Source organism: Amborella trichopoda, chromosome 1 (genome assembly GCF_054954075.1).
Source record: "Amborella trichopoda isolate Santa Cruz 75 chromosome 1, AtrichopodaSantaCruz75HAP2 v2.0, whole genome shotgun sequence".
NCBI lineage: Eukaryota > Viridiplantae > Streptophyta > Magnoliopsida > Amborellales > Amborellaceae > Amborella > Amborella trichopoda.
The window spans coordinates 57,572,083-57,587,471 of NC_142336.1; the positions used below are offsets into that span (position 1 = coordinate 57,572,083).

Below are 15,389 nucleotides of genomic sequence, written 5' to 3' on the forward strand. Positions count from 1 at the left end.
TAAAAAGTTGTAAAAAATAAAGATACAGTATACAAATTTTTCTTACATGATTTGGAGGTATTTATCAATGATTGGTGAGTGTTTTTTTGCCGTTTATTTTTCAAAATTTGGAAAATATCCCAAACTATAAATGGCATATTGAAACCATATTTCTCTGCTCTATTTGAAGGTGGGCTCTAATTTGATTATTTAGAATCTCAGCTTTATACAAACCCCACTCTTTTTTCATAAACTAGTAGTACTTTTATAATAGGCTTGGTTGGAGGCTCACTTACCCACAGTAGTGTTCAGATTGGCTGAACAGGAGGAAAATTTATTTTTTAAAAAATATAAAATCAGGGGGATTCGGCATGAGAGACTCGTATAGCTCACCCACCAAACCTAATCAGAATTGAATTGTTTTAAAACTCCAGATAGAACATATAGCGTTGTACTTTGTGAGTTTTACCTTCTATAAATAAATTGAGATGGGTTTTATTCAATAAAAAGGATATCATCATCTATATTAAACAAACAAAAAACAAAAACAAAAAAAAGTACCTGGATTAGAAAATAAAATATATAAGGTGGGTTTTGAACAACTCGTGTCCCTTGTAGTTTTTCTTTATTTTGCTTTTCCTCTTACTATGTTTTCTCTTGCAACTCCCTCCCCCTTCTTCATGACCACCTCACATGCATTATCCTTTTCTGTTTTCTCCTCCAATTAATCAATTGAGGGTTGTTCTCATTGCTGGAAGGCTATATTATGCAACGAAATCTTTTCTTAAATAATTATACCAATTACTTCCTTCTTAAATTATTTTTACTTCTTCAACCTTATCTTAAAACTCTCTCTATATAACAATATAGATAGAGCATAATGATCAATGAAATAAATAGGATGGCTAATTAATCCTCTAAAAAAAATTCCACTTACTAAAGTCCTAAAAGAATGGCTAAACATTTAAGTTTTAAAGCTATAAAATATGACTACCATTTCTAAAAAAACACTAAATTAGTGATTTCTCTTTAAATATCGATCTTAGTAACTCTAAATTCACTCAAGCATCAAGGAAAATAAATAGAATGAAATTCAATGATAAATAGTTTAATATAATCAAAATAAAAAATAATACAAGATAAACAAAAAAAAACTATACAACATAAATTACAACATGATAATTAAGTTTCATCCAATTCCCTAACATATTTAAGCACCATAGCGTCACAAATTATTTGGAAGTTATGTAGAGAAATACTTGAAAGGCTTTTATAGCACACATATAAAAGGAAGAAATAAAAACTTATACAGTAAAAGTAAATTATTCTGAAGTCTGGTCATATTAAAAGCATGTGATTCCAAAATCAAGTGTCAAAGACACAAAAGATTTGAAAAGTTCATATGCCTTATGCATTTATAAACTTAAACTACATAATAGTGGGATTGCTAACTCCGTCATAGCTAGTCTCAAGTTGGTCATGCCAATCCTAAGCCTAAAAAATGGAAGATGGTTGGGTTAGATAGGTAGCCAGCATAAAACTTTGTCATATCTCTTCTTGAATCATAAATTAATGTTATATTGCCTTATGGTATGATTGAGGATATTGATCATTTGTTTTTTTTTTTTTGGGAATCAGTGGGGACTTGGGCCCCCTCTCTTTAGTGAGAGTGGAGTTCGAGACTTCGTCATAAGACTCGGTGGTACTACTATTAAGGCCTCAACCCATTCTTAGATGGGTATGACCTATGAAAGAGTGGAATAATTGAATAAAAATTGTGTAGCCGACCCTAAAAAATTGACATAAGGTTCAATGATGATGATGTTAGTGCGATTTCTATTTGCATCTTATTTTTTAAAAGTAAAAAAAAAATGAAGGTGTAGAGAATAAAAATAATGGTCAAATTTTGCAATCCCCAACATTATTTTTGAGGTGGATGATCCACAACCGAGTAAAAAGGATACTTTTTTAGACCAATATACCCCACATCAAAGATACTTTTTCAATCTTTGTCAAAATGATAAAGAACATATAAAAACTCATTATAAATAAGTTTCTTATTTTTGGATTTTTAAATAATCTTTTATGATTTTTTTTTCAAACTTCAAAACTTGACCACTAAAACCGGCCTCAATGGGATCTGCCCATGGGCTAGTTCCAGTAACCCAGCCAGGTCCGATTTGACCCGATGAATTTGTCTATCACTGTTGTGGACTGACCCATATAAAGGGTACAGAAAATATAGGATGAGACCATTTACCTTTAGTACAAAGTGGTCATACTAATCTTGACTCTTAGATGTGAAAGTGGGTTACTGCAATTATTCCATTGACCAAGCCCAAACTTCAAAAGAATTTTTCTCGAACTTTGTGACATATCTGAGCTACCAAACAACCAAGCAAAACCTTCAAAAGAATTTTTCTTAAACTTAGTGACATATCCAAGCTATCAAACTTCACATTGGATAACTGCAAATAATTGTGACCACCTTGTATCAAAGATAAATTGTCTCATTGTATACAATCCCTAAAAAGAACTCATACATCCCCTCTTGACCATATGGATCAGGTAGTCATGAGGTCATCATTATCCAATTAGGGGTTTGGAAGGTCAATGAGAGAGAGTGAGGAATATCCCAAATTAGAAATGTAAAGGACAAGAGGTGAGGTGGGGTACGGGGCCATACTAGGTTTCCATTTTTTGATATATCCAAACGCATTTTTTAAAAGGGAAAATATCTCAATACCCTTTATTTTTTGCTTCCATTTATCAAGAGTCCCAAGGATTTAAACTATTTTTTGCAGCCTAAAGTCTCTATCTTGTTTATCTTCCTACCCCTTAGACTCCTTTGACCATACATCATTGACCTAAACATTTTGTAAAATGGCTCAATCTTTATATATATATATATATATATATATATATATATATATATATATATATATATATATATATATATATATATATATATATATATATATATATATATATATATATATATATATATATATGAAAACTGCGTGCTTTTATTTGGCCTTTGTGGTAAGAATTCAGAGATAGAAAAGGAAGCACTCGAAGTTCTCCCACCATGGTCGACCTCACTGTTATCCAGTCCTTGGTCTCTTAGTCTAAACCTCTACAACTTGATAGGGTTTGGTTCATCTGCTTTGTTTCTGAAGCTCTGTGACTTTTTAAGGGTGTCCATTGTATGTTCTTCATCAAAGTCACTGCAACTTATTAGGATTTTGTTTCTCTTATTTTTGTCCAAACCACTACAACTTTTCAAGGTTTCAGTCTACTGCTTTTCATCAATGCCTCGATAAATTGAGAAGGTTTTAATCCTCTTATTTGGGTTGACAATGACAGAATAATACTTAAGGTCGCCTAAAAAATCAAATTCCGATGATTGAAGACAGTCATTGACAAAAAAAGGGTTTGGTTAGACGATGCATAAGCAAAAAAGAGGAGGTAAAGAAACTAAGAAGCCGTCGACCTTTGTGATGGCTCTCGCCTAAAACACTTCTCAAGAAAATCAATGCCGAAATCTGAAATTCCAGTGATTTTCATTCTACTGCTTTTACACAGTGTGATCTCACAAGAGCACACTATACCATGGATGGCCCAAAGTGCACAAAATATGCACGAGCACCTTTGATTGGCCCATGAAAAACTTAGTGATTAAGCGTGGGAATATTTAACATCAATTGGCTGTCAATTGATGTGAATAGGTGCATTGAGGCTAGTTAGTGTGAAAATATTCTAACACGAAGAATTATGTCGAGTTAATACGAAACAAACGTTAATCCTATTAGAAAAAAAGAAACCATCACAGAAAAGAGGTCAACTTCTAAAACCAAAAAGAGTCTCGAATTGGCGACACAATGGATAGGACTTGGAATAAGGGAGCATGTGCCTGCAGGAACACAAAATCTCTACTACTCCTGATCCGGCAACGAGCCACCCACCAGCCGATCCCTCCCATGTCGTTCAAGTATATATATATAGCAGCCAGCCCAACCCACGACTCCATCATCTCTGAACGAAAGCTCCAAATAGTTGATAAAACCCGGGACTGTATAAGTCGATTCGTTTCTGACGATAAGCTCCAAGATCCAATACATCAGCCATTTCATATCTCAGTTAACGGTGGTTTGCGAACCAATATTTAAGCTGCTCAAGAAAAACCAACCCAAGGAGTGGAATGAACAATGTCAATGGGCGTTTGACAGAATTAGAGAATACTTGGCCAATTTGCTAGCACCTCCAATCCCAGGAAAACCTCTACTCCTATATTTGTCAATAACAGAGACTTCCATGGGATCCATGCTAGCTCAACATTGTTCAGATGGAAAGACTGAGCAAGCAATTTACTACCTGGATCAACCCACCAGTTAGTACAGTTCGTCAGTGAGTACGTGGGAATAGCCCAGTAATGAATAGATATATCAGCCACCGGGTGAAGAAGCGAGGCGAAGCGTACCATCTACCTAGGACCTTTGCTCCCTGTATCGGTTAGTTAGTTAGTATTGGTTTATTCCTACCTCTCTTGATTGATCAACCGATGGGATGGAATCTGGTCCTACCTAGCATCCATCTTTCATTCAAGCTATCTTACATATGTGAATTTGACCTAGACGAGGGGGAAGTAGTTGCTCTTAATAAGCTGCTTCTCTTATCCCGCCCACCAACCCTTTCTAACCTAGGAGAACTACTGATTATTATATGGATTTCATTTAATTTAATTTTTTTTACTTTTTCATCATTAGAAAGCCACTAGATTGGATTTAGGATTTGTATTCATGGCGAAACTATATAATCTAGATCTTTTCAGTTTAGTCCATGACTAATTTACTATTTCTTCTTCCTCAAAATCATCAAAATTTTCATTTTCAAGGAAATGAGCTTGTTTCTTTTTCGTTTTATTTATTTTTGGCTTTCTCCTATATTTAAGAGGCATTATTAGAAAGTTTAAATAGATTAAAGAGAAAGTTACATACATATCCGTTATATTTTACGTTATTACGGATGTACCAAAAAGTTTATGTTATTGCATGTTTATCCGTTATTTACCTTTTATAACGTAATTTTTTAAAAAAGATGACTTTACTCTTTTTCAGGTGTTCAACATCCAAATTGAAGGGTTTTTCAGATGTTCAACATCTGAAATTATTTTCGGATGTTGAACATCCGAAAATAGCACATTTTTGGATGTTCAACATCTGAAAAAATGCCTGCAAAATTCCAGAAGGTTTCTTTCGCATGCACATTTTCGAATGTTCAACATCCGAAAATGTGCTACTTTCGGATGTCCAACATCCGAAATTATTTTTGACATCCGAACGTTAAACTTTCGGCTATTTTCGAATGTTGAACATCCGAAAACTCTTCAATTCAAATGTTGAATACCCGAAAAAGGGTAAAGTCGTCTTTTTAAAAAAATTGAGTTACGAAAGATAAAAAACAGATAGACATATAATAACGAAAACTATTGGTACATCCGTAATAACGTAAAATATAATAGATATATGTGTAATTTTCCCTAGATTAAATTTCCTTTATATATGTATTTAAATGTTTTGATATTTTTTGCATTTTTATCTATATAATCTTGACTTTTTAAATTTTAATGAAATATGAATTTACTTTATTATTATATATTATTACCAATGATTTACTTTTGTCAGTGACATTTTGGTTTCATTTATTTTTCTAAATATTTTAGCAAATGGTTCATAAAAGTTATGCATTGTTTTTTACAAAAATAGGTAAAAGGAAACTATCTTTCATTCCTTATTTTTTACTGCTAAATAATATTTAATTTGTATTATTTTAATTTGACAGTACAATAGGCATGTGCCCATTTTATGGTGGCACACATTAATAAGTGCCATCTGATCGTGGGGTGCTACTATAAAGGGAACAAAAATAATTTTAAGAAGGGAAAATATCTATGTAATCTTAATTTTTGATTTCTATTTCTCAGGAGACCCAAGAATTTAAACTATTTTTTGCAGCATGAAGCCTCTATTTTTCCTATCTACCTACCCTCTAGACCCCTTTGATCATACATTATTGATCTAAACATTTTGTAAAATGACTCCATCTTTATCTCTCTCAAAACTCCGTATCTCTCCTCTCTCTATCTCTGAAAACTCCATCTCTCACCTCTCTCGTCCTCTCTTTCTCTCTGTTATTTGGCCAAGAGGAACAAGTAATCTTCTTCAATACAAAACTAATCTTCTTCATCTTTAATTATAAAATTTAAAACTCCAAAAAGTTAAATCAAGTAGATCTATAAACATACGAAAATCTTGAAAATGGATGGTCTAGATAATGTCGCAAGATGCACTATTTTTTAGACTCGAAATCTTTCTTTCTTTCTTTCTTTCTTTTTCGTATTCATCCATCTCGATGTCGAGATGATCAATTAGAGGCTTTTTCAATATTAAAATAACCTTTTTCAATAAATTTTTGATGTGCGTTTTAATTCTACATTTTAAGGTTGCAACCTTATATAAACTATTTCCTTACTTAATATACAAAATATAAGCTTAAAAACGTCTCAATATGGGTCCAAGCCAGGCCACAAGCCCCAGCGCCACCTAGAATATTTCAAGCTTTCTAGCTTCGGCCAAGGCCCAGCCCTTAGGTCTCATACAGTTCAAAAATATGGAAGTTGACCCAGACCCATCGCCCATCGCCCACTTTCAAAGACAGAGACACAAGAGGGAGAGGGAGGGACAGAGCTGTTGGAACTCGATTGGGTGAAATAGGGGCAAAAGATAATACAATTTCGAGAAAAAAGAAGCTTGACTCTTCGTCTTCGAGCATACATGAGCTCTATCTCAAGACGATATTTGTCCCCTTCGATATTGTAAAAAGTGTGCATAAGAAAGGAAACCCCATCCTAAGGATACAGGAAAAACAAAGGGGTATTTTTTATGCTCTAAAGCTCTATGCACCCGAGCTTGAAGCCCGCAGTAGACTCCATATTCTTGTATTATTATAGAGAGAGAAAGAGAAAAAACCAGTAGAGAGAGATGAGTTTATTGTTATGCTCTTTGGAATTTCACAAAGAAATATGTGGTGAGAAAGAGTTTTCAAAAGTATTGAAGACGAGTTCGCTGTTATGCGCTCTGAAATTTCACAAAGAAATGTGTGTTGGGAAGAAGGACCGCACACATGCACTCTATCTCTCACCTTTATAATAAAAGCATAAGGCATGAGCTTTAAAAAACGCTATGCTAAGCCCAACTAGACGAATATCCGAATCTCTTCATAAATGAAAAACGTGAAGACTTATAAGAGTGGGACGTCCTGCAAAGTGGTGTTCCTCATTCGGTGAGGCCAAGAACCCCCTCTTCCTCTTCTTAGTGGGACCCAAACACGTGTTAAAAATGTTAATCAATCTTCTGCAGACACTTGGCGAGATCTAGGCGGCACGATTCACGCCAGGGACATTGTGCATGATGTACATGAGGATGGAGATGACTTTGATGGGTGGTTGAGGATCACAACTCTTAGTTGCAAAGGTGTATAAAGGTCAGAGAGCTGTGGATATGTTCGTTCTTGTTTGGGCCATGCCTATTAATAGATTCCCACCGACCATCCAGCTCTTAGATGCCCTCTATTATTTTTATTTTTTTTATTTTTTTTTTGGTAATTTGGTGGGGGGAAGATAGGCCCTTATCCATTTTTTCAAATAGTTTAAGAGTTACTTTTTTTAAGATGTTATCGGGTTTTTATTTTTATTTTTTTTTGGTAATTTGGTGGGGGAAGATAGGCCCTTATCCATTTTTTTGAAATAGTTTAGGAGTTGTTTTTTTTAAGATGTTATTGGGGTAGTATCACCAGGCATGGAAATCACGATGAAGTGACTAGGGTCTAGGGGTGCTACCACCACGACCCAGCCCCTTTTGCAGATGCCCGCTAGGTCCTCTTTGGTGTATAGACCATTTCTTGGTCCTAAGGGATACTCAATAATCTCTCTATTGCAATTTTGACATGACTTATATTATATAGATGACGAGCACCATAAATCCTGATAGTAAAATTGGCCTTTGAGACACGTTAAGGATTGGTTTGCTATCAAAAGTAGATCATCTTATACTTTTGGTAAAAAGGGATCACAATTATTATTGACAGTAGTTAGAGATGTGTTATTGACTAGACAGTAGTTGGAGATGTATTATTGATTGGGCATGAAGTTTTAAATAAAAAATTTTGGACAATTATGAAACACTTCAATCTGTCGGATTTCATATTCAATAATTAAATATGATTGTAACCACCTCATACTAAAAGTGGATGATCTTATAGTGTTCAATCCCAAAATTAATATGCTATATTGTTTCGTTAGGTATGTGGTAATAAGTTTATAATATTGTTTAATTTTTTAACTTTTTGGTGATATTAAGCTAATTTTAATAGATAAAAACATGTGATTTTCAGCAACCGTTTTAAAAAGATAAACTTATATGTAAATCTACGTATAAGTTGATCACGAATAATTTTATAAAGTGTATCGCCAAATAATATATCATTTTTATTATTAAATAATAAATTATCAATGATAACGAGTACATCCAAACAAGTCCCAAGTTGCAAACTACTTAAAAAGAGATGGATGTGAGATTTTATGTGATATTAAATCTCATATAAGTATCATGATGTGATAAGGAGTACATCCAAACAGGTAGCTTTTATAGTAAGTAGGAAAAAAAAGGTTAAAAAAAAAAAATTGAAAGTTTTAAAGCATCAAACATAAGTACATGTGGTATATACCACATAAGTATCAATTGGTAGATCCAAAATGATAATATGCCGACTTCTTGTATTCTTTTACACGCAACACGCAAACGCGGAGAGAGGGTACGGTTTGCGCGTTTTAGGAACGCTAGGAACGTGCCACGTCCTCTTTTATATATATATATATATATGCGCATATGAGGAATTCCAAGGCACACACACTTTCTACCATACTCTAAACCGACGACTATCATTAACTATTCGAATTCGAATTCGAATTCCCATTGCTGACCACGCTTACATGCATGCATGTGCACACGTAAATAACAACATGATACACCTACCAATACTCTTATGTGATTTAAAAACTTTATATGCATATAGAATGCATTCCCTTAGATTTTGATTCCACTTAAGAAATATTATCAGGACACTAATCAAAAACAGAATAACCGATTAATTAAAGAAGAACCGATTAATTAACTAAGACAGATTAATTAACAATGGAAGAGAGAGAAAGCCACAAGTTAACATTCCGAAAGAAAAAAAAAAAGAAAAGAGAGAAAGTGGTGGAAACACTAAGTCGATGGTGGGGCAGGGAGAATTTCATACCGGAGGTAGACGGTTGACCAGGAATCTGATTGGTAAACCGTATTTCCAATGGTTTGATAGGGCTGCAGCCCTATCAAAATAAGTAAAGCCTTACCTCATCGAAAATAACAATTTGAGCATGGTAAAACCTTTACATCGATCGTCTCATAACATATTAGTTGTGGAAAAAAATTAAGATTTAAAGCTCTAAAAATTGTGTATATTGTGACAAATTATCTAGACCGTTCATTTGACCTTAAAAATAAGTGTGAGTTTCTAAATTTATCGTCGGTGTTGGAAATTGATTTAGATCCATCACAGAGATTTCTTATGATGAAAGTGCTTTCAAGACAACAATTCGAGGTGAGGCTTTATTTTTGTTTTCATAAAGCCTAGGCCTTACAGAAACTTCACCCATTTACGTGGAGGAGGTCACTGCCATGGACTTCACAACCGTAGACGCTTCTCGACCACACCGTCCCTATAAATTCCATCACTCCCACTCTTACTATCAACTCTCTCTCTCTCTCTCTCTCTCTCTCTCTTTCTCTCATCTCATTCTTCTCTTCAACCCACCATGAATTTCTTTCGGGACCGTCCCTTTAAACGACTCGCTTATTTTAGTAAGTTCTGTCAGGATGTCTTTGCTTGGTCATTAATTCCTATCGGCTCCTTTTGGATTCAATTTTGGTATTTCTTGGCTGTAACTCTAATTGGGTTGTTGAGTTTGTACTCTTTGGAGCCACGAAAGGATCCTAAAAAGAGCAATCTCGACATGTTCTACATGTCGGCCTCTGCTACAACCTCATCGAGCTTGGGTTCGGTCGAAATGGAGGACTTTTCGAATGCTCAATTGGTGGTTCTCACTGTCCTGATGCTCTTAGGTGGTGAGATCTTCACCTCTATGCTGGGCCTCCAAATTAGGAAATTCATGTCAAATGACAAAAGCCAAAAGACCAATCTTCGTGTGATCACTAGAGAAAACCATCATTCAAATCCTTTCAAGATTGAAAAGGAAATTGATCTAGAGTCAATAACCAATGAAAACAATGACCCTGATTTGAGAGTCAGTAATGGTGTGGGGTCCTTGGAAACAAAAATTGAAGGAGATTTGAAGCTCAATTCTTTGAGGCTTTTGAGAAATGTGGTTTTGTGTTATTACTCTGTGATCCATATATTTGGAACTGCTCTCATTGCTATGTATCTTAGCCTTGCTTCTCATGCAAAGCATCTACTAAGGAGTAGGGGGATCCAAATGCTTACTTTCTCAGCCTTTCTCACAGTTTCTTCCTTTGCTAACTGTGGCTTTGTTCCCACAAATGAGAATATGATAGCTTTCAAAAAGGACACCCTTCTTCTCTTGTTAATTATCCCTCAATTTCTACTTGGAAACACTCTCTTCCCTTCTTGTTTGAGGCTTGTTATCTCCTTTCTAAGAAGGTTGACACGCCGAGAGGAGTTCGGATATCTTCTTGAGAATTACAAGCAGATCGGCTTCGACCATTTATTCTCATTCGAAGAATCGGTGTATCTTTTTCTCACTGTTTCTGGCTTCATAGTGGTGCAGTTTGTAGTGTTTTTCTGGTTACAGTGGAACTCGGAGGCTTTCAGTGGGTTTGGCAATGGTGAGAAAGTGGTTGCAGGGTTGTTTCTCTCTGTCAATACGAGGTATTCGGGTGAATCCGTGGTGGATTTGTCTCTCCTAAAGCCGGCTTTGCTGGTGCTCTACTGCTTGATGATGTGAGTAAACAATATCTCTCTCTCCCTCTGTGAATTAGTCATGTGAAGTTTCTCTATTGTGCTTGTACATGTCTCAAGATTGGTTAAACCTGATGCCCTTTCATCCTACCAACAGTTAATACAAATGGCTGAAGGAAATTTTTTTATGGGAACAATTGTTTCATGGCGGATGGACCACATTTGTACAAATATGCAGTCCAGAGGTATAAAGTGGTCCATCTAAAAACAATTGAAACTAACTAACCGTCCAAATGTCTTCTTAATAAATTTATTATTTTTTATTTTTAAAATTTATTTAATTTTTTGTATTCATGATCTTCATGTTAAAGATTATATATTTTCTAAAAATTAGGATTGCGTTCCATTTCAAAAATAAATTTATTAACATGTACGGGCTTAGCAGCATGCTAACCGCATCTTTTTATAGAAACCATCCAAAGCATATTTTTATAGAAACCATCCAAAGCATGCATGTAAATAAGGGTGTGGTTTGTATATGGCCGGCCCTAAACAATCAAAGTAGAACGCACCTTCAAATAACGTTGAAATATATTGTTTTAGTATTAGAAATCTTTATGACGGCTTAAAATTTTATTTTTATTACTAATTATAAAATTTAATATTAAAAAATAGTGTAGATCGAGAAGATCTATGAACACTTTAAAATATAAGTAACGGCAAGCTTTCTATACTTACCCTAATATATAGTAGTTATATACATTTCCCCTAATATATAGTAGTTATATCATATCTGAATGCACGGTTGAGATGGATCCAATTATAATGTCACACCACTACATTGTTTTATTTTTAATTTTTTTCTATAAAATATTTTGACACCAAATTTTGGGTGTCCACTCCTCTCTTAAACTCTCACCTACAAGAAATAAAAATAAAAAAATCCTGATAAAATATAATAACAAAAATACCCCTAAAAATTTCAGGGGTATTTTGGTCATTTTATTTAATTAAAAATATTTTTTTGATATTCTTTTAAGTTCGTTCCATTGAGATGATGGCACGTGCCAAATTTCATATTCATCAAATTTGTAGAATAAAAATTAAAAATAAAATATTATGAAGCATTAGATCTCGATCAAACAGTTAATGGCTTATTTGATCTAAATTGGATAGTTGGATAGGAGAACTATAGAATTTTTATACAATAGGGAAAGTATAGGAATATTTACCTCTAGATAATACATTACAATATGCACTATTTCTAGTATTTGAAATTTATTTTTCTCGTATTTATACATCTTGAGATCAAGATGCTCAAATTCAGCATTGAAACAATATTTTCCAATGAATTTTTTATGTGCGCCTTAATTTGATTGTTTACGGCCTCACCCTTATATAAAAATTTTCTTATAAAATAATAGATAAAGGGTGTGGTTTGTATAAGGCGGAGGCCCTAGACAATCAAAGTAAGGCACACCTTCAAATAGTGTCGAAAGATGTTGTTTTAATATTGAAAATATTTGTGATGACCTGAAATTTTATTTTCATCTCTAATTCTAAAATTTAAATCTTCAAAAATGGTAGATTGAGCTGATTTATGAATGATAGAAAATCTTGAAAATTAACGGTTTAAAAAATACCTTACAAGATGCACTATTTTCAAGACTTGAAATCTATTTTTTTCACGTCCATACATCTTACGATCAAGATGATCGATTTGAAAAATTTTGGACATCAAAACAACCTCTTCTAGTGAGTTTTTGAGGTGCACCCTAATTTGATTGTTTAGGACATCACCCTCACATAAATTTTTCCATAGAGAAATGCAGTTAATATGTAATCCCCTAATAAAGGTTTCCTTGCAAGCAATCATTTTGCGAGGGCGCACACGCATGCACACACACACACAAACAGAGTTCATGTTAGCAAATCCCCAGGTATATATCTTCTGTAAAGTTAGTCTAAAGAAATTGTCTATAGCTGATATCGAATGGTTAAAGTTATATTTTACTACAACCATTGTATACTACCGAATACTTATGGTACAAGAATGTCACAATCACTTTAGGCATCATAAGTGAACTTAAACCACCAAAAGTATGTCACAAAACTAGAGAATATCGTTTTGGACTTTTGCGTGTGGTAACACCTCCAACCGCCGGATCTCACATTTAAATGCTAAGGGTGATTGTGACGTTCTTGTCCTAAAATTAAACGGTCTTATTGATATCATGGTCATGCTTTGATGAGAAAATTTTATTTTGTGCCCGTTTGTATACAGGTACCTTCATCCCTATACATGCTTCCTTCCAACTAAAGAAAGGAGAGTCCAAAAAAAGTCAGAAAACCAGCCAGAGAAGGGAAGAAAGGGAGAAAATCTAATAAAGAAAGTCCTATTTTCACAGCCTACTAATCTGGTGGTTTTTGTAATAATAATATGCATAACAGAGCAGAGGCAATTATTAGAAGACCCTCTCAACTTTAATGTTCTTAACATTGTTTTCGAAGTCTTAAGGTAAGGTGTTGCCTCTCTAATTTTTCTTTATTTTTGTTTTTTAGAGTTTTTTTTTGGGTAGTTCAGCAGTAAGAATTGAACATGAGATGGAGCAATGCTACACATGTATTGGTAGCCACTCAAGCCCATGCCCGATTCCTAAGTTTTTTTAAAATAAGTAAACTACTACATTGATTTTAAGCCACTGGACTAAATGCCATAAGGAAAAAAAAAAAGACTATCTAAATAATTTGTAAAATGACCATTAGACTATTAGTTATTGGGACTGTTTAGATTAGGATAGATTTTTTTGCTGGGTACTTATAAGAAACAACTTTAGATCTAAATGTTGTGGTTGTTCTTTTTCTTTTTCTTTTTGCGGTTGAGTTTTTTTTTTTTTTAAGCGACGAGTAGCAGCGTCTACAAGTGCCGAGAGTGTCTAATACTTCAATCTAAAAAGCCGATATATGTTAGAAATGGTCATATAATTCTTATTTATGAATAAAAGTTTATACCTTGAGTATATATGATAACCTTTTCCTTATAGCATAATAGAATTTTCCGTGTTATTAAGGCAAAAGAATTGAATGGGGAAAGGAGGTAGAGCAGAAAATGGCAAACCAAGGCTTAAGTCCAAATCCCAAAATGGGCACTTGTTATTTTTTATTTAAAATCTCCAAATGTGTACTAAGTGTGATCTTTATGTTTTTTAATCCACCCGGTTGGCCCTTTATGTAACAATTTTCCATCCACAAGGCATGCTTTGCACCAAAAAAAAAAACTTACCCAAGATAGAGAATTCACCACATTCTTTCCTTTATGAAAATTCATGCCTTTTGTCAGCTTTTATAAATGAAGTACACTCGGGTTTGAATAACCAATGAGAGATTATATGTTATGACAAATCAAGGGGTATTCTTGTCATTATATACTCAAGTTTTGAAGTGGGAAATTGATTTTTTTAAAATATTTTGGAATTTATGCCTGCAGTGCCTATGGAAATGTTGGATTATCAGTGGGTTACAGTTGCCAAAAATTACATAAGCTCTCCAACAAGTCCTGCAAAGATGTGTTATATAGCTTCTCTGGTCAATGGAGTAAGGAGGGCAAATTGGTCATCATTTTTGTTATGTTTTTTGGAAAGCTCAAGAAATTTAGAGTGAAAGACGGAAAAAGTTGGTTGACTCTCTAACAATAGCACGAACCCTCAAGCTTCTGCTATTTTTATTTCTTTTTAACCAAACAAGGAGAAAGGGAAAATGTGAGAGTTTGTGTATAGAGAGAAGGCTTGTGTAGCATAGAAAGGGTTGTGCCGAGTGAATGGCTAATAAGTATTCTAGTTTTGATTAAAAATGCTCATACTCTACATTTCGGACTTTATTGAGGACATTTATACCATATATAGTCAGTGTATGACATAACACATATACCATATATCATCAGTGTATGATACATAATACAGTCCATGATAGGAAATGGATGGTGATGACCCTGAAGATAACCATATACAATACACCAGTCCTGCAGAGTATACTAATCCTATGGCCATTACAAATTGTGGTATCATTGTTACTAATTATTAATTAATGAGAATGGCAGCTAATGGGATGAAAAGGTACACAGGAATCAGTAAAAGTATACTATAATCCTCATGACCACAAGGAATATGTGGTCATGAAGGCCACCACCATCCAATCAATCGGATGAATGGTGATGGAGAAAGAGTAAGACATATTACAGCAGGACAGCTTTGATGGTGGATACCACTCTCCATCACCATCTGAACCATTGAGTGGATGCCGGTGATCCTCATTCCCACATGCCCCATGGTCATGAGGATTTCCGTATCCTTATCCTGTACAATGTGGATCATAAT

General features: G+C 34.2%; 1 protein-coding gene across 1 annotated transcript; it reads left to right on the top strand.

Moving 5' to 3' along the window:
* The first annotated feature begins 9,779 nt into the window (after window positions 1-9,779).
* Window positions 9,780-14,866, top strand: HKT1 (high-affinity K+ transporter 1). Its single transcript, XM_006850873.4, has 3 exons — window positions 9,780-11,058; window positions 13,301-13,534; window positions 14,504-14,866. Exons 1-3 carry the CDS (start codon window positions 9,896-9,898, stop codon window positions 14,703-14,705), a joined length of 1,599 nt encoding a protein of 532 aa, XP_006850936.2. The 5' UTR covers window positions 9,780-9,895; the 3' UTR covers window positions 14,706-14,866.
* Window positions 14,867-15,389: the final 523 nt, after the last annotated feature.